Source organism: Hylobates moloch, unplaced genomic scaffold (assembly GCF_009828535.3).
Source record: "Hylobates moloch isolate HMO894 unplaced genomic scaffold, HMol_V3 SCAFFOLD_5, whole genome shotgun sequence".
NCBI classification, from domain to species: Eukaryota; Metazoa; Chordata; class Mammalia; order Primates; family Hylobatidae; genus Hylobates; species Hylobates moloch.
In genome coordinates this window covers 34,533,534-34,558,636 of record NW_026652280.1, presented here as the reverse complement: position 1 = coordinate 34,558,636, position 25,103 = coordinate 34,533,534, and the positions used below count along the sequence as shown (strand labels likewise).

General features: G+C 41.6%; 1 protein-coding gene across 2 annotated transcripts in view; it reads left to right on the top strand.

Annotated features, from left to right (window-relative positions):
- Positions 1-25,103, top strand: part of SETBP1 (SET binding protein 1) — a 384,501-nt gene that overhangs the window by 334,517 nt on the left and 24,881 nt on the right. For both annotated transcript variants that reach the window (XM_032152417.2, XM_032152418.2), the window contains exon 5: positions 23,945-24,115. In XM_032152417.2, coding sequence (XP_032008308.1) covers positions 23,945-24,115 — 171 coding nt within the window. The remainder of the gene's footprint in view (positions 1-23,944; positions 24,116-25,103) is intronic.

Genomic DNA, 25,103 nt, shown 5'->3' with positions numbered 1-25,103 from the left:
AGCAGCAGTCCCAGGGCTTCAGAGAGACTAGGGCAGCCTGTGCCATCTTATAGCAAGGGTGCATTCAAAGGGCTGATTCAAGACAGCAAGATAAGGAAAGGGTGCCTCAGTGGAAATCACCACGCTGCTTCCTTCATCCACAGAGTCTCACTAGGAAAAAAAATATAAATGCTGCGCTAAACAGCCTGCTCAGCATAATACTTGATTTACACACAGGTGTAGCCTCTCTTTCTCTCAGGGGCCAGGTAATTGCTGACCAACAGCCAGTTTGCTAACCAGGCTTTGTGCTATTCTAGAGCTGTGCATGTGAGTTTCAATAGTCTTCTAAAACCTGCTCCCCAGGCGTGGGTGCCCCTGCATGTGCATTGGCTCTTTGTGCTGCCCCATGAGTCAGACCATCTAGTTCTGAATGCCACCTCTGTCCAGCTGTGCGATCTTGAGCAATCAGTCTCAGAAGATGAAAGATGGAGATAATCTGAATTAAAGAAAATAATCCATAGAAAATGCCCAACTCGTAGTAAGACTTTGTACCTGGTAGCTCTTATTGCTGTGGTTGTCGATGATGTTGTTAGAAACTCTAGAGAAGTTTATTTAAAAAAAGAAAAGATCCTAGTAAAATAAAGATCTTACCTTATATTGAGGGCTCAAGAAATGTTAGAAGAGGGACTTCATAATTCTCCAGGCTTGACCCAGGGGAGTTGAAGAGAGACAGACAGAATCCTGGTGTGATACAATGCACTCAGGATTTGTTTGAATCATATATGGTAAGAGATGCAGCTATGGAATGGCTGTCATGAAGGAAGAGTTTTTTATACTCACAGGATTCCTGGGAACAGAAGGCATGGCACACCAGGCAGGTCCACTGGGGGAAGAACTAGGTCAATCAAGAGGCAAAAGGATGAAGGGAAAGTGTGGACAAAAACCTTTATTGTGGTTATCATGGGATGGAATCGGGGAGGCTGGGGAGGCAGATTTCGGATTGGCTAGTTGGAATAATTTCAGGGGCCTCCAGGTGTAGAGATTGCCCCCAGTTGTCTGGTACCTTGCCCTGTGGTGGTGTTAGTGTAGGGAATAGTGACTTATCCTGTGAGAGCCACATAAAGGAAGTGGTTGGTAGATGTGGGCTCTGGATTGGCCGTTTGGTATGTGAAAGATGCATTCTCAAGGGAGTCCTTTGCTAGCTCTAGGAATTCACTAGCCCTGGGAGGAGCCATCTCTCCAGGATCAGCAGGATTTGTCAAAGCATCATAACATACAGAAAATAAAAGAAAATGTGGTATATATGCGCACATACAATGGAATACTACTCAGCCATAAAAAATAAAATCATATCTTTTGCAGCAAAATGGATGGAACTACAGGCCACTATCTTAAGTGCAGTAACTCAGAATCAGGAAGTCAAATATTGCCTGTTCTCTATGATAAACAAGAGCTTAATAATATGTACACATGGACATACAGTGTGGACTGATAGACATTGAGGACTTGAAAGGGTAGGTGAGTGGGAGGGGGATGACAGATGAAAAATTACCACTAAAAGCCCAGACTTCACCATTACGCAGTATAGCCATGTCATAAAGCTATACTTTGTAACTCCTAGGTTTAGTCAAATGTTTTAAGAAACATGAATAATACACTTGGCACTGCAGTCCTGGAAGGTGACAGGAGTAGAGTCAGTACTTAGGAAAGGCAAGATGATGGCTTTGTCAAGCTCACAACCACCTCACACGAACTCCAGATTGAGCCCCGTGGGTGTCTGCACAGTAGAGAACAGGATGCTGGGTCTGTGCCAGCCCCAAGCCCTGCAGCCTCCTGCCATTCCTGGAGGCTGAGATAACATGGGGGGACCCAGAGCTTACCTCCTTGGCCCCCACCCTGCCTACCTGCTCTACCTTTGGTAACACACTATGAAGGATGCTAGGAAAATCTGGTTGCCTCAGCCCAGTGGGAATTTGCTCTCAAACAAAGGCCTGTTTCTAGAGCTGGAGTCCACTTAGACACAGATGCAGATCATTTAGGATTATATCTGACTGTTTCTGACTGTTTCTTTCTTTTTTTATTTATTTATTTATTTTTTTTTTTTTTTGAGACGGAGTCTTGCGTCTTGCTCTGTCACCCAGGCTGGAGTGCAGTGGCGTGATCTCAGCTCACTGCAACCTCCGCCTCCCAGATTCAAGCAATTCTCCTGCCTCAGCCTCCCAAGTAGCTGGGACTACAGGCACCTGCCACCATGCCCGACTAATTTTTGTATTTTTAGTAGAGATGGGTTTCACTATATTGGCCAGACTGGTCTCGAACTCCTGACCTCATGATCTGCCTGCCTTGGCCTCCCAAAGTGCTGGGATTACAGGCACGAGCCACCATACCCAGCCCCGACTGTTTCTGAGCAGCAGCCCCTGAGCGACTGCGCCCTGTGTCAGTTCCCAGGCATCCCCAATCCTGCCATGAAGTCTGAAGCTCTGATGGTTGTGGTTGACAGACAAAACTCACCAACCATGTTTCCTTCTGCTGTGTTTTTAAATTTACTTTCAGGAAAAGGCATGTGGTGTCCAAGACACTTGGGAATATGCAGATGTGTTTAAACAACTTGGTTTCTTCTCAGGTTCTGCCTTAATTCGATAATCCATTCACTCTTTCATTCAACAAGCAAAGGATGTTCAGTAGAAAAAAAAAAATTCTGAATTCTGAGACAATACAGCAAAATGAATCATTGAGCATTGGGACTCAAATTCTCCAAGGTGGGAGGGCTGTGGAAAGCCAGTGCCTGCTGTACAATCAGCAGCCAGAATGTAGGCCGAGGGAGGTAGTAAAACAGCCTGTGCCCATCCATTAAGAAACAGCTGTGCTTCATAGGGAACGCTTGTCCATAGCAAGGAGGTGGAGATCAGAGGAATCGGTTTCAGCCCATGCCATCTAGTTAGGTCCGGTGTAGTTTATGGGCCACAGACTTCCTCTAGCTCTGACCTGCCACCCTGCAGGAAAGAAGCAAAGGAGGAGGAATCTGTGCTGGTGACTCAGGGCACATTCCCCAGCAAGGGAGAAATAATTCAGATGACATCCTCCTGCTGTTGGATCAGGGAAGCGCATTTCAATTTAAGCCCATACAGCCAGAGACAGGTTCATGTAGAATGGAATAAAGTAATAAATATGCTGTTGTTTAACTGGGAAAGTGCTCTGGCCTAGGGATGGCTTGCTGAATTTCCTCCTGGCACACACTCAGGAAACAAAAACATCGAGGGAACTCAATGTCTAATTCTTGACAGAGTCAAGAAACAAGGACTGTATGGCATTGTTTAGTGGTTAAGACCTTGTAGCCAGGTTGCATGCATTCAGAATCTGACCCTACCACCTACTAGTTGTGGTAATAAAGGGTGAATCACTTACCTTCTCTGTGCCTCAGTTTCCTCCTCCATAAAATGGGAATGAATATAATGCTCCAACAAATAGGCTTGTTGTAAGTATTAAATGATATTTAAATAAATAATAATAATTAAATAATACATGAAAAGGTCTTAGAGAGTGCCTTAGCATGATGTACCTGCAACTGAAGTCTTGGCTATACCTATTACCAGCACAGCTGTGAGATAAAGAGTTTCAGGAACTGGAATGCATGCTTCAAACAGCCAGTGGGGTGCCTGCTCTGGACTCTCTGCCTCGACATCAGGGGATTCCTGATCAAGGCCGAGCATGCCAGGGCTTGGGGAGGATGTTCTTGGAGCTAGATCAACTTGCCCTAGGTTTGTCAAGGTCCAAGTCACAGTGAGTAGAAAGGAATGACCCCAAACCTGGCCAGAGCAGAAGAGGGGGAGGCTCAACACTGAGATGGAGTAGATATCAAGGTTCTAGAATAAAATCAACTTCTCAAAAGTTGTATTTCCACTCTCTACTCTTAGGGATCTGGGCAAGATGGGTTGTTCCATCAGGTGAGGTGTGTCAGGCCATCTGACATTTTGGCCCCAATTCAGAAACCTGCCTCCTCTGCCAGATCTATGGATTGGCAACTGCTGCCTAGGTCTTGATCTACCTTTACCTGCATCACCATGAAATCTTCACCTAAGAACCTAACCACAGTGAATAAGTATAAAGTGCTTAGAAGCACACTTACCTTTCGCAGGGCCTTAAAATATAACAGACATGCACCTGCCTTTCTTGGGTGACCCTCAGCATGCCTCCAAACATCCACTCATGCCCCAAGCCTGATAAAACTGGCAGAAGGTCAGACGGTTTTTGGAGATGTCTAAACATCTCACAAACATGTGTTTGTGAGAAGTAAGAGAAGAATATTAGATTACACTTTATGCCTGTGCATCTACCTTTATCAGTGTTTCACACCAACAAGCACATGTGTGATAAAAGGCAATGAGGGAGGGAGTCAGTGGCAAAATTGTGTTATAGAAACTTTCTTGGGGTGAACAGAGAAAAATAGACCATAAGTATGACATACATATGCCCATAAATCATTTCTTTTACAGAGAGAAGGATAAGAGATTTGACATTTAGTCCTGGGGATATTCTGTTCTGGAGTTACATGCTCTTACAAGATGTCACATGTATTCAGTCCTCATAATTACCATATGAGAAGAAGTATTACCATTTTACACTTCAGAAAACTGAGGCCAAAAGTCCTACATGCAGCCTCCACCCACAAGGAGGTTCCGTCCTAAACAGACAATCCACCCTAGCATCACTGAAAGAAACCAAACAACAAAAGAAAATACAGCCCATGCATGATAGAACTGACCAGCTACTTTATTTTGCTTTCTAGAGGCAAACAATTAGTTTGAGCTGTTGCTGAATTTCATATGAACCGGGCTGGTGAGGGTGGGGGAGGTTTTCCCTTATATACTATTTTAGGAAAACTCATAATTGAATGTAATTTCTGCAGCTGCCATTAGAAAGCAGGATGGCAGCCACAGCGTCTAGGAGAACAGCAGGGCGGGATAAGCCAGGGTGCAACTGAGAAACCCAGGGAAGAGAGCAGAGCCCATGCCCTAAAGTGACACCAAGGTCAGGACCTAGCCCATAGAGAAAGTGGTGGGGGAGAGTGTGGACCCCTTCAGCCCCCACCTAGGAAGGGGGAGCATCCCGCAGAGTTCCCTGTCGCGGTGGAACCTTCTGTATCTTTGTTCTCTCTCCGCCACGGCTTGTAAGTATTAGCCTGATGTTGTTTACTTCTTCTCCCAATCTCTCCAAGGAATATGATTCACACGTTTTCGGATTTATTTGAACAAAATGCAATAAATATGCTGCTTCAATTTTAACTGCTGGCCTGTAGCCAGGGTTTTTAATGAATCTGGCCTGTGCTACTGAAGTGTTCCAGGATCTCCAGGGCTCTGGGCACTGTGAGATTATACACATTGGTGCGCGCGCGCGCGCGCACACACACACACACACACACACACACACACACCTCTCACTCCACCCCCACCCCCCACCTCCCCACCTCCCCACCTCCTATTCCCCGGAGGGCCAGTGACTCACAGTCAACTGCAGGTTTTCAGAGCCGACTCTGGTAAAAATTAGCAGGAGCCTTTTATTGTTCAAGGAGAGGAAGGACTCCTCCGTCTCCTTTCACGGCTGCGTGGAAGTGCCATCTTTTAATTTTTCCCCCTCCGTTGGAATTGCTGTACCCACCTCTAAAAACTGCCATCATCAGCCTTTTTGTCTCTTCCTTTGTTTTCTTGCAAATGGTCACTAGACCGGGCCGAGCCTGTGGGGACTTCCATATAAAAACAGCTGGCTATGGAGGCTTAATATGGAGATAAAAGGACTCTGAATTGATTTTCACCACAACCGCACAGCCAGTGCTCCAGGCTTTGGAGAGCTAGAAAAAAACAGGAAGAGGGACCCAGGCCAAGGTGATCTGGGCACGACACACTTTCTCAGAAGGAGTGGAAGGAGGATGAAACTGGCTGACAGCAGACCTGAGGCACACAACTCTAGACCCCGCCCTCCAGTAAATATGGCCAACATAGGGCAAAACTGTGGACTCTGCAAAATGTGTCCCCTCGGGTGGCCCCAGCCTCTTTCGGCAGGAAAATGATCACTAAGACCCCCTCCAGCTCTAAGGACCTGCAACTCTAAAGTCCTGTGCCCACTGTGAACACTTAGCTGCATTATGGATTGGCATCTGAGAAACTCCTCCGAAGGAAGGGACCATTGCAGGGAAGGGCAATTTTAGGGACTGGGATATGGTTTTCCACTGGTGACAGAGACAAAGAGGTGGCAGTAAAGACCCCATCTGTCAATGTTTTGGCAAGTGCTGCCTCGTTACTAGTGAACACCACCACCTAATTTTTTTCTTTTAAAGTGCAAACCATGGTCTGATCTTTTCCATTATGACCAGTGACTTTTATTGATGTCAGAAGCCCCTATGTGTTCCTCCTGTCTTCGAATTACTCTCAAAAGCAAACCACACATTGCTCTGCAGGAGTCTGCCCACCACACTGCATCCCTACCTCACTTTAGCACGTTCCCTAAAGGAACCTTCACAGTCGTTAGGCAAAATACGCAAAGAAACTGCAAAGTTAGGAACCTGGGCAGGAAGATCACATGAAAGGCCTGGCTGCTTTCAGTGAGTTGGTAAGAGGACCAGGGTACAGAGGTCTGGGTTGGGACAGTGTCACCAACAACGTAGTGTGACTTCTGGGAGCCTCAGTTTCCTCATCAGTGGAATATTGGAATCCACTTGATGATCCTTCCCAGTCCTGATAGTCTGGGATTCTAACATCTGGGCTATAGACTTTGAGTGATTCTCCCTTACCACATCTGATCCTCCATTTCAGAATTAAAGACACTCACAATTAAACACCTCCTCTGTTTTTCACTTTCTTTAAATGGGAAATAGAATAATAAATAGCCCTTATTTCTACTGTGAATCCTCAAATCATAAAAATTGAATTATCTTATTTATAATATTTATAGACTTGTAAAACATTCCTTATGCAGACTGAGAAAAATTACCATCTTGTTTTCATTTCAAATGGTAGTGTTAGTTGTGTGGTTTTGTATGTGTTGAGCTGTTCTTGTCTGTGCCCTTTACCAAACACTGTGTACTTCCATTTAACACATATGTGTTGATCATGTGACCTCTCACTAGCCCTTTGCTGGGTGGACGCTCTTGGAAACATATGAGAAATATATGACATTGTCTCTTTCCTCAACTTACTAATTATCTTATTGGGAAGTCAAGATTGTTATGTGTGATAGTAATAATGTTAAAATAACAGCATGCTAGTTAGGAGCCAGGTGATGTGTTATGTACTGGATAGATTTTTACTTCATTTAAGCCTCACAACAAATTCCTTAAGATATCTGATTTTATTCTCATTTTACTCCCATTTTACAGACAAAAGATCTAAGGCTTAAGTTAATTTTTCTGCTCAAAACAGAGCAGTTGTTAAAGATGTATCTGATTGATTCTATGAATTTGAAATGTCATGTGGCTAAGTATTAAACTGATTACAAGCAAAGTTTACGGAGCTATGGCGTAGGCTTGTGCTCCCTGCAAGGTCAAGGATGTGGAAGTTCTGAGTAAGGGAGGTTATCTGCTCCTGATAGGAATGAGCAGGAAGGAACCTAGGACAATGGAGAGGAGGCACTGATCCAGAGGTGAGAAGGAGAGTATAGACTCCTAATGAGAGATTTTCAAACAAACACTGGAAAACCATTGCTTTGCCACCCCACCATGTCTTCAATAACAGACAAGCCTTTGATGACACCACTGGAGACAGGAAGCCTCCACCTGCTCAAGCCTAGAACCCAGGAACTCTCTAGGCTGGATGTCCTTCAAGCACATTTTTGGCTCGACAAAAGGGCTGCCCTCAGATAACTTTGATTATTTTAAAAATGGTACTTTTAAAAACAAACACATTCCACATATTACATAACCAAGCCTGGAAAAAATAATGTTTTACTGTCAGGTTTGTTAGCTGGGAAATGTAATAATTTCCAGGTTTGGGGAATACAGTCGGGGAATTTCTTTTTACTTGACAAATAAAAATTATATATATTTATCCTGTACAACATGTTGTTTTGAAACATGTATATATTGTGGAATGGCTAAATTGAGCTAATTAACATACATTGACTCATGTATTTATCATTTTTTGTGAGTAATTTTTTTAAATCTCTTTAAAAGTCTGGCATTTGCCTCACTGGCAATTCTTGACTATTTCATTTGCTCTCTGAATCCTGGTTTCAGCTTCCTTTCTTCTCTTTGGGAAGCTTAATTCTCAGGTTCCTGTCAAACCTGACAGTTATTTTTTAGCTCTGAGTACATGGATATTTTCCATAGTTGTGGCCTAATTGCACATTCAGTCAGAATTAGTATTTTTTTTCAACAGGCTCTGCAACTTCTTAATCCCACATTAGGCCATTACCTGCTTGAACCCAGGGCTAACTAAACAGAATTAAAAAACAAGCCATTTGTTGACGAGAATTATTTTTCTACACCTTTGCCTAAAGAACATGCATAAAAAACACCTCTCATTCTCTCTGCCGGTTTTTGGAGTCCACACACTAAACTGTCAATTTGTATTTCCAGTGGCCGTGGGAAAGGAAAGCTGCTTAAGAAAAAGCACCTACCATAGAGACTTGGGTTCAAATTCCTCGTAACATCTAGTTGTGAGACCTTTGAATGCTTCTGAACATTCAGCCTCATTTTCCTTATATATAAAATATGGTTGGTATTATCTACCTTCCAGGGTTGTGGCAGGTTGAGATTTAAAGTTACTCATATAATTGTTTGGTCTTCAGCCGTGGACAGTTAGTTGGTCTTGAAATAACCAAAGGGACTTTGTCAAAAAGTGGCTTCTCCTCGATCGCTTGAACCCGGGAGGCAGAGGTTGCAGTGAGCCGAGATCACATCACTGCACTCTAGCCTAGTGACAGAGCAAGACTCTGTCTTAAAAATAATAATAAATAAATAAATAAATAAATAAATAAATAAATAAATAAATAAATAAAAAGTGGCTTCTCCTCGAAGGCAACACTAGGGCAAGTCCTTCTGAGTCACTTTTACTATGAGGCACCCACACTTACATCATAGAAACACCCAGACAAGGCTGGACCTAACTGGGTTTTCCAGGCCTTTCCATGCCCAAAACCCATTATGCTTTATTTGGTTTATCTAAAGAAAAAATGAGAACTTTGTTACCTCCTAAAAAATAGGAATGTTTCCCGCATTTGGCTCTCAGATCTTCCCTTAAGGTGGCCAGGTGAATTTCCTACAGTTTAGGAGCAGAGGAAACTCTTCTATCTACCCAAAGGGCAGAATCAGAAGGAATTAGAGGCCATAAAGAAACTCAGGACAAAAAGCAGTTAACATGCTCAAAGTCATAGAGCTACAGATAAGTGAGTCTGGAAATCCCATGTCCTGAATCTTTGTCCTCTCACTATGCAGGTTTTTTTGATGACCATAAACCATGCACTGAACACCTGAAGTCACCTCTGTATGGAGATGCTCCTGTCCAGCATGGTCTGTAAATGAATCACTGGGCCAGTGTGCAAAACTTTCCAGACATCAGTGCAATGTGCTTTGTTCTCTATTGCATATCCATCCACAAATGTGGGGTGTTTGTGTGTTGAACTAATCTCAGTGTTCAATAGTCTTCTTTCTATAGTGGTCTTTAGCTTGGTTTGTCCTTAGTTGGAGTCATAATCATCACTGCCCTTTCTTGATTATTATACCAATTCTTTTCGTCTTTATCTTGTTTTGCAATGGCATTGTTACTAAGGTCTAGCAGACATCCTTCTTCAGTATAGATGCTCAATAGACATTTGTTGAACAAATAAATAGTAATATGAATAAATACATGAATATCACAACACATATCAATTCAGTGGTATCTATAACTTACTGGACTGACTTCAGTTTGCAGATTAAACAAGGCATGAAATTTGAATTTAGTAAAACAATTTAGTTTTGGGTCTGTATGCCAACTATCATCTATTTTGACTATTTTTAATCAGTTATTAGGATGCCACGGTTTAAATCTATAATGTATCTGCTTCTTTAGGAACTGACATTAATCCCCCGGCCTGGTCTAATGGCCTCCCCATCTCGCTCTCCTGGTTAAACTGCCTGTATGGTTTCTATCTGCATATCTGTCCTCTTAGACCACCAATGAAATGTTCACTCCCTGTCATTATTATTCAGTTGTTTCTCTTCTCTTCCCAAACCTCCCATTTTCTTTCATGTGTTCAAAGCTTTTTCATAATTGGAGAATGAGCATTAATAGGAAATTTTGTGCTGGGAATGAAGTCCTTTAAAACTATGTCAAATACACAACTCATAAAGAGAAGAAGAAAAATTGAAAACTCCAGAGCAAATATATAAAAATTCACATTTGCAGAATACATACACTAAAGAGAGAGGGTCTTAGTTTCTTGAAAACATAACTCTCTCTAAGCCCTCCTCTCCAGCTTTCTGTAAACATGAGCTGTCCTAATGAATCAAATAAGATTTGATTTGCAAAAATAATCATTTGGGCATGGGTTGAGGTGTCTTCTGAGCAAAAAACATAACTTATTCCTTAGTGTTTCCCTCATAGTGTGTAGAAAGAAACTTCTAATGTAGAATTTGTCCAATAAAGGTTGAGGAAGAGAAAAGGAAACCAAGGGAAGGCAAGTCGGAATTATGTACAATAGGGTACACGAGTTAACCATGCCATATCAAAAGTTCAGTTTCTACCCTTGATTCGAAAGTATCTTAAAATCGCTTGGCCACCTTCTCAAAACCTACTAGGAGCAGATTTTGTCCCAAGTTGGACACATAGAGAACAAACCACCTTTTCTCCATGGCTGAATATTTATGGCTCTACATAGACATCCTTCATGACTCCATATGACCCACAGGTGAAATTCAAACTCCAGGCACTATTCCCTGCCTGATACTGAGCCCAGTCGTCTGTTATGCTTCACCTGGCCACCCCAGAAACCCATACTCTGGCCACACAAGAATTCTTGTGTTTCCCCAAACATGCAGTACTGTTGTGTGCTTCATGCCTTTATGCTGGCTGGCCTTTCTTCCTGGAAAGTCTTTCATCTCCTTTCAGTGAATGCTTCCAAATAAGAGCTGAGTGCAACCACCTTCTCAGTGATGTCCTTTCTCCCCAACAGTGAAGTCACTCATTCTTCTGGTAGTCATGGCTCTTATACCTGAGCCTGTGATCCTTCACACAGAGTATTAAAATTAGCATTTACAGGCCAGGCACGGTGGCCCACGCCTGTAATCCCAGCACTTTGGGAGGCCAAGGTGGGCAGATCACATGAGGTCAGGAGTTCGAGACCAGCCTGGCCAACATAGTGAAACCCCATCTCTATTAAAAACACAAAAATTACCCAGGCAAGGTGGCAGCTACATGGGAGGCTGAGGCAGGAGCATCACTGGAACCGAGGAGGCAGAGGTTGCAGTGAGCTGAGATCGCACCACTGCACTCCAGCCTGGGCAACAGAGCGAGACTCCCTCTCAAAAAATAAAAATAAAAATAAATAAAATTAGCATTTACATGTTTGCCTCTGGCACTTTGAAGATGGAAATGTATCTTTGTATCTTAGTAGCCTCACATTTAAGCCTGGGGGATAGGTACTACTATTAGTTCTATTATTGATGAGTAAACTGAAGCACAGAGAGATTAAATAACTTACCCAGGCCTGGATAACCAGTAGCTTGTAGAACTGTGATTTGAACACTGAGAATGTGGGCTCAGAGCTTATCCCCTTAACCGTTTTGAAATGCTGCTTTTTCATAAAAATTATCATACTGGTTCCCTTGTTACTTTTACTGTGGTATCTATATTAACATAAATTCTGATTCTTAATCAACCAGATCAATTATTTATGTTTGTATCTGAGATATAGAGTAAATAAATTCCATTTTTAATGATTGTGCTAGAATATGCTAGTTCAAGTCACCTCCATAAATCTCTAGTGTGGTCCCAGGTACAACAGAAGGTAATATGGGTGATCTTTTCGGCTCAGGGGAGATTGTTATTTTTATTTAAATTTCTTGTTTCATCAACTGGATATTCGGCTACCCAAAGACTAGACTGTTTCTTATGTTTTACAGTCCCCCAAAGGGCACGGAGTTGCTGTATTCACAGTAGGCACTGAAACTTTTGCTGAATAAATTAACACGTGCACAAAACTGCTTCCTTATAGCCAACCACCAGCAGTTGATTGAGAATATAGCATCAAATTGAATATTTAGAAGTTGACAAAACTTGGCTTATTGGGGTTCCAGCGTTCAGAGAGTTTGAAGTTCGTTAGGATGGCAGAGATGGAGCAATTAGTTGGCCAGCAACCTGTCATCCGAATTGCAACCCTCCAGTCAGGCATTTGGTAGTGTCCACCCTAAATGCCTTTTAAATATTCAAAGTTCTTTGGCTTTGTTCCTGGCTAGCCTGTTCTGAGCATATTCTCTGTGCCAGCCACTTTGCTAAGCATTTTATTGGCATTATCTCATTTAATCCCTACGATAGACCTCTGAGGTAGGAGGTTTGTTACACTTTTAAAAAATAAGGAAACTGAAGCTTTAAGAGGTTAAATCATTTAAACAAGGTCAAATACCTAGTTAAGTGACAAAGCTGGGATTTAAACCAAGGACCATCTGGCTCCAGGGTCATGGCCTTATCCACCAGCTGAAAACTCCTTTTCTTATAAGTGGCATATTTCCCAGTTACTGACTAACGTATTTGGATTTTGATCCTTACATAGAATGCTTCTGTCTCCATGTCTTTGCTTTACTCTCCTCCTTTTAACCTCTCTCCCCTTTAAAATAAAGACTAAACAATTTCACAGGCTGTTCCTTGTGTCTTGAGACAGGGATAAAGAGTAAGGACTTCTGTACTAGGGATTTCATTTGGAAGGCTGAGAAATAGGAGTTTCAAAGACTGGAGACAAGATGCCAGTTCAGAATCAAAAAATAAGATTTTTGATTCAAACCAGCATCCTGTACTCACCTCTCTGGTTCCATGATGCTGAATAATAGTGTGAGGCTGCTTTTCCTGAAATGCTTCTTTCTTTTTTAATAGCATTCTGCCTCCATAGCAGTCTGTGAATCTTTGACTCAGAGGCAATAGTCTCTCTACCAGTTCCAAACCTCCCAATGACAGTTTCCTCTCTTAGCTCAAGCCCCACCGAGGGCTCTTCATCCTCATTGTATACTTCTGTAAACTTCCCGCTACTCTTCTCTGGATGACCTAAAGACCTTCTCAGATACAGTTACTATTAAAATACTTCCCTTTTATCTTAACTCGTCAGTCTTGCTACAATGTAATGGCAGGCTGTCCATTAGCTCTGCGCACAATGCAGTGGTGGGAACCAACACAGACATCATCCAAATCAAACTTACTTTGGACCACTCTGGGGCCAGGCAACAGTGAAATTACCTTAGAGGAGGGTTAAAAGAAATGCACTGCATCCATTTCTTAAACACGGGCTTACAGAATCAACCAAGTAGAAAGAAATGTTGAGATGCATTTAACCTCATTAGTTTCAGTAGGACTGGCTCTCTCCAATCCATCAGGGTTGAGCTACATTAGTGAAACTCAACTATTTCCAAATCTCATTTACATAATGGATGAGATGTGAAATGAGCCCAATGTGAGGGGAGCCGCCTGGAGGCACTAAAGTTTATCACAATATGTAAGAGTTCTTTTAGATCATTGCATTAAATTTCCACTAACAAGATAACAAATTAATTGCCTGTATTACTGTACTAGCCCAAAGTCTATTGAGCACAGAGTATCAGCCGAGGAAGGCAGCTGGGGTTTCAAGGGCTGCAGATGCTCAGAGATGCTTAAAGGGAGGTGATGAATACTACCTTGGCTTTCTCCTGCCCCTTTAAGAAATCCCAGGCACCTCTGTAATCTCATGGTGGACTTTGGCTTTATTAGTGAGGTAAGCAAGGATGAGTAAATCAACTGTATCAGACAAGCCTCAGGACATCTAGAAATTGATCATTCTGCCGAAATAAGCACTCTGTGTTTATTAGCTGGGAGTTCATCACTATCACTTCTCCTCATCCAATTCCTAAGAGATTTCAGAGCCATCATCATGGTATTAGCTCGTCTGACTGAACTACTAGAGATAAAGATTAGGAGATCTATCTAACGATGGGTTTGAGTTTCTCTGATTTTTTTTTCACTTCTATTGCAAAGAGGAGAGCTTTTCTAGCACACATTCTGTATCTACATGTGCATGCCTGCACACAATCACTATGTATTTGTATTCTACAGGAGGAATTCAAACAGTGAAATAAAGTAGGTGGTTTGAAGAAAGGACACCCAATAAAGCACTTAAAACAATGCAACTTTCTCATCTCAAAAGACATGATTACTTAACAAAAGGAACGTATGCTGAATTGATTTCTCAAGCCATATACAGTGGGTGATCTTTTGTTGAGAACACTAATTATATTCCATAACCTTATTTATAATCCCAACATCAATACATGGCCAAACTTCTACAGATATGTCCATAAAACGTGAGGACATGTTGGGCTAATCTTGCACAAGCCAGTAAATGTGCATTTATCTGTTTAGACATATATTTATGTGCACACATGCACTAAGCTCCTGATACCAAGCTCTTTTTTCAATGTGGCTTCTAAATAAGCAGTAATCAAAATGCAAATAAGGTGACCCAGTTAGCATTGAGATCTGTATTACCATGCAGATGTGCTCTGCGACTATGTGCTCTAGAGGTAAAAAGGAAGACACTACAAAAGATGCTTATATTAACTGGCATTGATTACTAAGTCCTTCACATTAGGAAGAATCTAGAGAAGAATCTTCTAGAGACAATGGCCCTACAGCTTGTATCACATCTGGCACTTTTGGCTTGGTCTGTTTCTAAGCCATGCTGTGAGTATGGCATAACAAGCATGCACCAGGAGTAAAAGGAGACTGGTTTCTTGAAGTCTCATAGTATAACCTTTGAGTACCAAGCCAGCATGCTGGCCTGAGATGATCCAAGGACATGACTAGTGTCAGAATCATGCGTCTGCCCCCCTCTGTATGTGACACTAGGCACAGCAAGTCACATCCCCTTTCTGGGACTCAGATACCCAGGAAGGACTGGACTAGCTTTCTTCCACCGTTACCCTACCTTGATTTTACTTTACCAAAGCTCCAATATGTTCAGCAATAGCCTGTAACATGCTTTATGTCTATTACTGTAGCAAATTCTTAACCTACCTGATTGCCAAGGATGTAACGTGCATGCTTTACACATTGTACTACTAAATTGGTCTTAATTACATGTATGCATTGGTTTTTTCCATGTTAGTACCTTTTGCAACTCCCTTTGTTACACTTTTCAGAGAATAGTTACCACCCTATTGTCTCTGCACTTTTTAAAGCATGGTTGCAATTACATCAGCATTTTGTTTGGTTCTGTCTCTCTGTGCTTTGTCTTTCTGTAGCATGTGTGTGTGCACACTTGTGTGTGTATGTGTGTGTACAAACCAACTTAGGCAAGAATTCTAACCTGAGCTTAAAAATATCTATGAACTTGAAGCTGGGTTCTGTGTGTATATATGTGCTTCTCCCTCCCCCACTACCACTGACCTGGGAAGAATAGAATCTGATGTTGGAGATGCAGAAAAATTAAAACCTTTAACTTGGGATGTCTCCTCTTTGCAATTTTTATGTCTAATACCTCTCCATTCTAAATGATGTCATCGGACACTTCTAGAAAACACCTTTGAGCTGGCATAATCTTTCCACTATAGAATCGAGAGAGAGTGACTTCTGCATCATTAGAATTTACTGCATAGAGTAAAATACTCTTTAATGTAAATCTATTATTTCTAATGAACAAAAATGTTATCTTCTCAGTCTATTTCTGCACTTCTGAATTAAGAAGGCAAGAACTAGCCAGACTGTGTATAGTGTTTTCTCTGAATCTAGAAAGCTCAGAATCAGAATAGTGATTTATTCTGACCAGGAGGAAACCAAAGCAGAATGAGATTCCAAGTCTTGTCCAAGTTCATCTAACAGTCATGGGGAAGAGCTTGCAATAACCCAATGTCTCACAATTTCAATCTCTTAACTTTCATATTAGCAAATTACTTCTCTCTCATATAAGATATTAACCATAAATATCCATTGAATAATTTCTTTGGATCAGTCTTATGCTAGCAAGATACAGGAAAAGAATATAAAGTCTCCGCTTTCTCAGGAATTAAAATCTTGTAGGGGACACACTTAACTTTATTTACATAAGAAATAAGTTTAAAATGAGACAATCACTAAGTGTAGTGCTAAGAAGTAATCATGGTTAACACAATTGAGTTTTTACTGTAACTAGGCACCAAAGGAAGTGTTCTTACATGTGCATTAGTTTTCTCTTGCTGCCATAACAAATTTCCACAAAGTTAGTGGCTTAAACAACACAAATGCATCATCTTTCAGTATTGGAGGACAGAAGTCTGAAATGGGACTCACTGAGCTAAAATCAAGGAGGGCTCCATTTCTTTCTGGAAACTGTAGGAGATAATCCATTTCCTTGTTTTCCAGCTTCTAGAGGCCATCTGCATTCCCTGATCATGACTTCCTTCCTCAATCTTCAGGGCCAGCAACATAGCATCTCTCTGACCCTGTTTCCATTGTCATATCTCTTTTTCACTAACTCTTCTCTTCTGCCTTCTTTCATTTGAATGGGATTTTGTGATTGTGTTATGACCATCTAGATAATTAAGAGTACTCGCTCTATCTTAAGGTCAGCTGATTAGCAGCATTAATTTTTATTTGCAATCTTAATTTACCCTTGTCATAGTCACAGGTTCTAGGAATTAGAATGTGGACAGCTTTGGAGGGGAAACATTATTTTCTGTTTACCCCAATATGTAAACTCCTTTAATCCATACAACAACCTCATTAACAGATGAGAAAATTGAGGCATGGAAAGCTAATATAACTTTCCCAAGATCACACAGCTAGTAAGACCAGTAGTCTCACTCTAGAGAATATGTTCTTTACCTATTTGCTATATTTTATAGCATGTATACTATATACACTTTAATGGAAAAAAAGAGTTTTCGAATAGAGGAATATGTGGGCTAAAGTAGTTAGTGCAGTTTCCTAAAATGTTTGAGCCTAGAAAGATAGATGTGTCCATCTAACATTTGTAAGTACCTAGTATCTACCAAGCTAGGTGCCGGGGAACCAACAGGAAGTGAGACATGGTTTGTAACCCCAAAACTTTTGCAATTTCCTAAAAGAATTGGCAGAGAAATGAACAAATAAGTATGAAACAGGAGGTATATTCTGTTATAGAAGTATGTTCAGGATGGTGAGACAACAAACGGGAAGGAGGCCTGAACTCTACCTGACAAGAAGATGTGGTTTTAGTTTGTCCCAGCTGCCTTTCCAGCCATAGCTCAGTATTTGTTTTTTTACAACTCATCCAAAGCACTCTTTTTGCAGCTGCACAAAGAAATGTAATTTCTGCTTTTGCTGTGGTCATTTTCCAGCCCTGGCAGGCCGTCCTTCTGCTTCCAGTTGTGGAATTCTACCCAACTTTTAATATTGAGAGTTCTGTACCTGTGTGTATCTTCCTGAGTGGATGGTTGACTCCGTTCGGAAAGGACTCAAGTTCCTGAGGCCTGATGGTGCTTGTCACCTATGGATTCTTAATAAACGTTGAAATAATAAATGGATGAGCAGAAGGTCACCTTAGACCCCATAGAGATCTCATTTGCCCCCTAATTTGTGAAGGACTTGTTGGACTTCTTTCGTTGTTTGGTTTATCAATTTTATAGGTGTTTCTGTCTTACCGCCCTCTCCACTTCTAAACCATCTCTGTGAAGACAGAGATGACAACTTCCAAGTTTTGCTAGTCAACTCTCAAATAATTGTTAAATTCCAAATGACTTACTAGATTCAGTAAATAGTATTCTGCCCAAGAGTAACCTTCATCCTAAAAGGTGAAATTTATCTTAGAATGAAGGTGATGATGATACATTTCCTTCATTCATCTCTTCACTCATCTTAGAATGAAGTAAAACTCATTTGACATAAAACTAATGCTGATAGGGTCACCACCTCTGATTAAGCAGGTTGTTTGCTGTTCACAGGTGCCTGGCATGGGAGGAGAATGGGGAAAAAATCCATCCTGTGCTCCTCTCCCCAAGCTATGAGACCCTGGGGTTCATGTGCACACACAGAAAGCTGTGTCTTTTTCTAATTTGCCCAAAGGTGCCCTCTCTTTGCTAAGCTCTGAGTCCATGGAGCTGTATTCACCTGGAATTTGCCTTTTTCTAATTCACCCAAAGATATCATATGAATAGTAGCACAGGCTCTGTCTTCTGATGATTAAAAAGTGCTTTAGGCTCTTTCATTGCCCTTATAAAAAGCCACAGCTACCCTTATGCTACACAAAAATTATTAGAATGTAAATCTTGGGGAAAAGAGCCTTTCATTGTTTTGACCAGTGCCATATTTAAAAATAAAATTTTTATTGACTTTGGCACAAAAAAAAATTATTTCCCAAAATCTACAGGTATCTATTACTTAATTCACTTTATTCTGTAATGTCGATTCCCCTTATTGCCATGAATGAAGTTCATTTGCAAACAAGAAAAAAGAACAATAGAATAATCTGAATAGACAACCAATATATTAGCGAGGGAATTATTATCAAGTTTTCAAGAGTAGTTTTTTTCTTGTGAAAAATATGTCATTTACTGGTTTACCCAAAAGTCTAATTTGTTATAGGGAAAGAAAGAACATTGAATTAAGTCAAGAAACATGGATTTCAGCTTCGCTTCATCCACACATATGATATGTGAGCTTGGGCAAATCACTTGGTCTTCTGTGCCTTTATTTCCTTGTTCGTAAATTAGGGGTTTTACCACTTGCCTCTTGTCATCCACAGGGATGCTGCAAGGGACAAATAGCATAATGCATATCAAAGCTCTTTGCAAGTTTAAAAACCACTAACTGCTCAACATAACTCCCACTCTATGCCAAAATCTGTCTTCTGCAATGTAAAGGGAGCCAGGAAGATGACTAAAGGGACCAACCATCCCAGTGGTGTCAGCCTCTTCCACCATTCCAGCCTGGGCTTTGTCACCATGAAATATCTACATTTGCAAATCTTAGAATTACAAAATTAATTAAACTGTTCAACAAGCCTATATTAATCACATACTATCTGCCAGATATACTGTGCTCTGCAGCGGATGTTACAAAATGAATTACATATGAATCCCTTGGTGATGACTCCATCGCCTCTTTTATTTTAAAGAAACTATGCAGAACAAAGAACCAGCTGGGAATCAGAGAATCTAGATCATCCCACCTCTTACAGCTGTGTGATTTTAGATAGATCAGATGACCTCTCTGAACCCCTTGACTTTCTTATCTAGGAAAGGGTAGTAAATAGTAGCCATCCCACAAAGATTTTTGTTTGTTTTTCTTCCTATAGAGAAATGATATAAAGTAGATAACTAGCTTTATAAACCATGGAACAACATACCGCTTCTCTAAGGTGAGGCTGGTTTTTATTATCCAAGGTTGCAGAGCTCATTAAAGGGATCCTGGGAAAGTCAGCCACCGTAGACCCTACTTTTCCTTCATGACCTCTGTGACCTTGAGCAACCTGGGGAAGAGGTAATTGAGCAGCAACTACTACTTCGGAAGAAACAGAATCGAAATATTGAAGCTATTGACTTACCCTTAAGGTAGTAAACAATGCTTTGGTCTCTGACCTTTTCGCATCCTGGGGCAGTCAATAACCTGGCCGCTAGATGCAGCGCCTGCCACTGATTTTGATTTGGGAGTAGTTTAACCTTGAACTGAGCTTCAAGTAACCAAGGCAACAGGAAGTCAGCTTCTGCATCGAAGGAGCAGGAATCCATAAATCAAGTCCCTAATGCAAACACGGTGTGCAGGTAGAGGTTTGAGGGGATAAGTGGTCTATGAGAAATTACCTTTGAAAATGAGTGACTATTTCTACATAGGCTACAGCACAGTTTCAAAGACTTTTTAAAAAAAAATTATCAATAGAGGTCGATAGGTTATAGCGGAATGTTTTTCCTATAGGTTTAACTTTTTTGTATTTCCTCCCGGCTGTGTCTTTTAATTAAGAACAGATGTTGGATCCACAAAGTTATTAGCATTGTTATTTTCCTCTTTAAAAACTTACTGGCCTCCAAATAGGCAATCCTCAGTGCAGTTTGTCTCGTGTTGGGGTTTAGGGATGCTCTGAACATGCCTACCAAGGGTGCTCTCCATACAGTCTACTTTCTGAGTTTGAGACAGTGATCCCTTCCCAGAGCACACCAGTGGCATTACAGATTGTCTCTGTGTAAGCAGTGGTGCTACATCTCAATGGTCCAGTCAGTACAAGGTTAAATCTCGGTTTGTTTATGATCACCCTCTAGCATCAAAGATCTCCCTCCCATTGATACAAGCCTGGCTCATGCTGGGAAGAAACGTTTCAAATGCCCCCCCACCCCCAACTTTGCTTTTGCTCATCATAGAATATCAGTCACCACCTGGAATGAAGGGTAATGAAGAGACTTCCAGTGGCCAGCCTGCCCAATGCACTCTCCCAAGGACCAGTACCCCATCACCGTCTCCTGACACCTGTGCCCTCAGATAGATTTTGTGGATTAAAAAGTGTTCATAGATTAGCCTTTGTTTAAAGCTTACTTAATATTCTTGCTTGTGTTATTTCTAGGATCGTTTCCATTATCCTTTCAAAATCCAAAAATGGCTGAGAAAAATGTCCGACTTTTTTTTTTCTTTTTTGTTTTCAAAATCATTGGGTGGTAACTAGAAAGCCGTACTATAATCTAGAAAATTCTAAAGGATCTGGGGTTTTCAAGAGAGCTAATAGTGACCATCTAAATTATAGAATGTTTTAAATATCATTTTATTACTTTTAGTATATTCTGTAACATAAAACACCTGAGTAGCAAAGTACACCCATGAGAGGTCTGATTGGATCAACTCTAATGAATTGATGTGGACTGAGACTAATTTGGATTGTGAGCATTTGCATAAAAATGGGTACAGCTAAAGTGACTTGACTCCGTTTATTTCCAAATGAGAGTTAAATATCTGACTGCTAATCCTGTTTATGGCCTTCATGCCCCAAGCATAGCATAATTTGAACAAAGAATTACCTTCCCAACTTGTGTCCACAGGTATAAAGATGACATATCAGTGAGTTTTTCCAGAGGAGCTGTTATGCAATAGAAACTGACCACTTAGATTTCCTGAAGTGTTCCATGGAAATTCTGCCTCCATCCATTCGGTGGGAATGCCATGGTGGTGCAGTGTACCAAAATGGGAAATTTTCATCAGACTCACACCTGCTCTGCCCTTTATCAGACTTTTTAGCAGCCAAATTGTGAAAATACCTCAGTCATTCTGCCCCAGTGCCCATAGGCTTCTGGATATTTTCCAAATTGTGTTTGTTTTCTGAAAGGAATGAAAAGTTTAATACATGTTTGTGAGTTTTTTAAATATTAACAATAAAGAAGGCTAAGAAGTGGCCAGGAGCCGTGGCTCACGCCCATAATCCCAACACTTTGGGAGGCCAAGGCGGGCAGATCACAATATCAGGAGATCGAGACCATCCTGGCCAACAAGGTGAAACCCCGTCTCTGCTAAAAATACAAACAATTAGCCAGGTGTGGTGGCAGGTACCTGTAGTCCCAGCTACTCGGGAGGCTGAGGCAGGAGAATCGCTTGAACCCAGGAGGTGGAGGTTGCAGTAAGCCAAGATTGCACCACTGCACTTCAGCCTGGGTGACAGAGTGAGACTCTGTCTCAAAAAAAAAAAAAAAAAAAAAGGCTAAGAAGTAAAAACACTCCCTCTTCCTTACCAATCTCTGAGCTCTCCTTCCTCAGAATAACCACTGTTACCTATTTGGATGTGTCGCTTTACAGATGATTTTGAATGCATTTTAAATATGTCTGTACCTAGCCCATGATGAGCACACCTGCAAATTTTACAAACAAGGCGTATTATACATACTTGCTACACCTTCTAGTTTCTTGATGGTTGTGCCTTGCAATCTGTCTGTCATAGAATTTGATGTTTGCCTATCTCCACCTTCAAAGTGCTATGAAATATAAACTCCAAGAAAAGCATAAATGGCATTTTTGTTCATGGTATCACAACTGGGAGTTTCAGAGACTGGAATGGAGAATAGGAGGAAGGAAGGAGGTAAATGTCAGCATGACTGTCTTCCTTAGGTAGTTACAGATGCCTTATCCAGGTGTGATACTGGGGCCTCTTCATCCTCAGCATGAAACATGCTGTTGGCAGACTGGGGTCATGATCAGGTATTAGAGTTTGTCCAGGTGGACCAATATGATCCCTGGGTTTAGTGTCCAGCTACCTGGAAACTTCCAGCTTTCACATTAAGAGCTGTATGAGTGAGTTCAGGTCTCCTTTAACCTTTAGAAATGTGTTCTTTTCATCTGTAAAATTGAGAAAATGGTAATATCCACACTACATGCTTCACAGGGTTGCCACGAAGCCCAAGAGAAGCTGATCTCACTGTGTGAGATAGTGTTACTCTGGGAGGGGACTGGATCACTCAGGTTAGTTGGGATAGAAAAAATGAGTCAAGAACCAATATGGTAAGGCCCAATTTGTTGTTGCTGCTGTTAGTGTTATGCAGCCTACAGATGAAGAAACTGAATAGGTAACCATTTGAAATGGATTCACATACCCTCAGCCTCTCGACTTAGATTTGGATGAGTTAGAGAGCCTTGTTTTTGCATTGGGGTCGGCGGGAAGGTGCCTATATATTCTTAGTCATGTCAGGGAGAAGAACTGACCCTTTTCTTGCTGGTTACCATTGGTTCTGAGGAAGCAGCAGGTCATAGTAATGATAGTCGCAATAATAGGGATAATAATAATGTTAAGCACTTTTATAGCACGGACTATGGACTAGGCACGGTTCTAAGCTCTTTACATCGATTGACTTGTTGGATGCTCACAACAGCCCCTACAAGGTAGTATCATCACCACGCCATTTTTACAAGTAAAGAAGTTTAAAACTTAGAGAGATTAAGTAACTTGCTCTTCATCACAGAGTTGGAAAGTTGCAGAGCCTAGATTCAAGCTCAGGAAATGGGAATGCAGAATAGCTCTTACTGTTTGTTACATAGGAAATTTCTAGGCCCTTACAGGGCACCTCCTGACTCCTCAGGCTTTTCAGCATCATCATGACATGACATATGATGCCTGTTATGACCAGACACTCAAAGGCCCCCAAATCAGCTCTCCTTACCCTACAGGCTGATGACACACTAATCCCCACAGTTCATCTTCCACCTCCGGCATGCTGGCCTCATCTGGATCAAGTTTACTCCCCACCCATGCCTTAGCCTGTGCCCTTACCGAAAATACCTTTCCTTCATCCTTGAAGCTTCCGCATGAGCCTTTCCTCACTTCTTTCAACACTGATCTCAACATCCTTAGAACTCCCCAAACACCTAGGATAAGTAAAACACAAGCCTGCATGAGCTTGCTGTCCAATTTTTCCTTCTCATTCAATCTTCTTTCTCCAGCTGGATGAGATGAGAAGTCTTACTAGGGTGGGAGCCATGTCTCTCCCACTCTGAACTCCCCTTCATGCTGCACACAGCACAGCCTCTGTAAAGATGGGAATGTACATCCTCAGAAGGCAAATGGGCACCTGATGGATTATTCTGCTTCATTAGGCCTATGCTGTGACCCCACCACTTCCAGGCAGCCAACCTAGAATGACATCACTCCTAATTTCAGCCACAAAAGCAAAACCAGTCATAGCTATTTTTTCTCTTTAAGCATTTTTAAATTTCATTCTTGTCGTACCAGAAGGAGGTGTTCAAATCATTTGACCATTTCCTCAGATCATGTCCAGGTTACATGTTGTCTATCTTCCTGTTCCTTTAAACTGACTGAAAGCTTTGGGGTTGTTATTTTTTAGGGATGCCAAGTCCCCACTTAAAAGTGGACCAGACAGCAGTGCATAGTAAGAACGAAGGCTCAGTGCCCACCATGATGACCAGGAAGAAGCCAGCCGCAGTTGACAGTGTTACAATTCCACCAGCCCCAGTGTTATCTCTCCTTGCTGCATCTGCAGCAACGTCGGACGCAGGTGAGCACTTTTCAGATGCTTTGGGTTCACCCCAAGCAAGATGAATGTGGAGAAAGCCCACTGAGAATGGCCTGTTGAATACAGGTAAGAGTTCTCTGTTTTGCCATCCTCCCGTAGACTCTGAACATGGGAGCTGTTTCAGCACTGGCTCTTTGAAGTGGGAGGAGATCTGAGAAAAGAAGGAGATCTCCTGGGAATGTGGAGGGTGGGTACTCTGGAAAGCTCTTCACTTTATTCTAATATGGGTCCACTGAGTAGCAACTAAATGCTAACATTATTAATCACTCTTTATCAAGCCTTAGGAATTACTAATCTCTTCATCAAGGGCCTTATATATGTTATTTCTTGTAACTCATAAAATAAACACTTGTATCCTCATTTTCAGAAGAGGAAGCTAAGAGTAAAGAAGCCTGCCCCAAGAACCTGTGGACAGTCAGTATTCCAAAGCCCATGCTCTCAACCAGTGCATTTCACTGCCTCCCTTGCTCATCAGGGTTGAAAGACAGTAATCACTGATTTATTGATGCATCGATACCTTCTACCCATGAATTGATGAATTTCTCAGTAGTTCCCAGAGTCCTCGCCAACAGTAGATAAAATATAAATGCCTTATTTAGATATCTCAAGTTCTCCACAGCCTGGTCCTTTCCACCTCTGTTCCCCACAGTGCCTCCCAGCAGCCCCTGTGCCCACCTGCACTGTGTCAAGCTCATCCCTGCCTCCAGGAAGACAGGCCTTGGGTTTGGCTTAACACCTGAGCTTGGAGACAGCCTTACTCAACTCCTAATCACATCCTACAAGTCCTTAAAACCCAGCTAGTCACAGCTCCTCCAGGACATCCAGAATCTCTACCATGCAGTTCCCATCATTTCATAGACTGCAGCTTCTCCCATGTAACAAAATTGCACATACCTCTGAGGCAGTCAACCGTTTAGATTCTTGCTATCTCCCTGACATGCAGCATGACAATGTTACATACATATTTCTT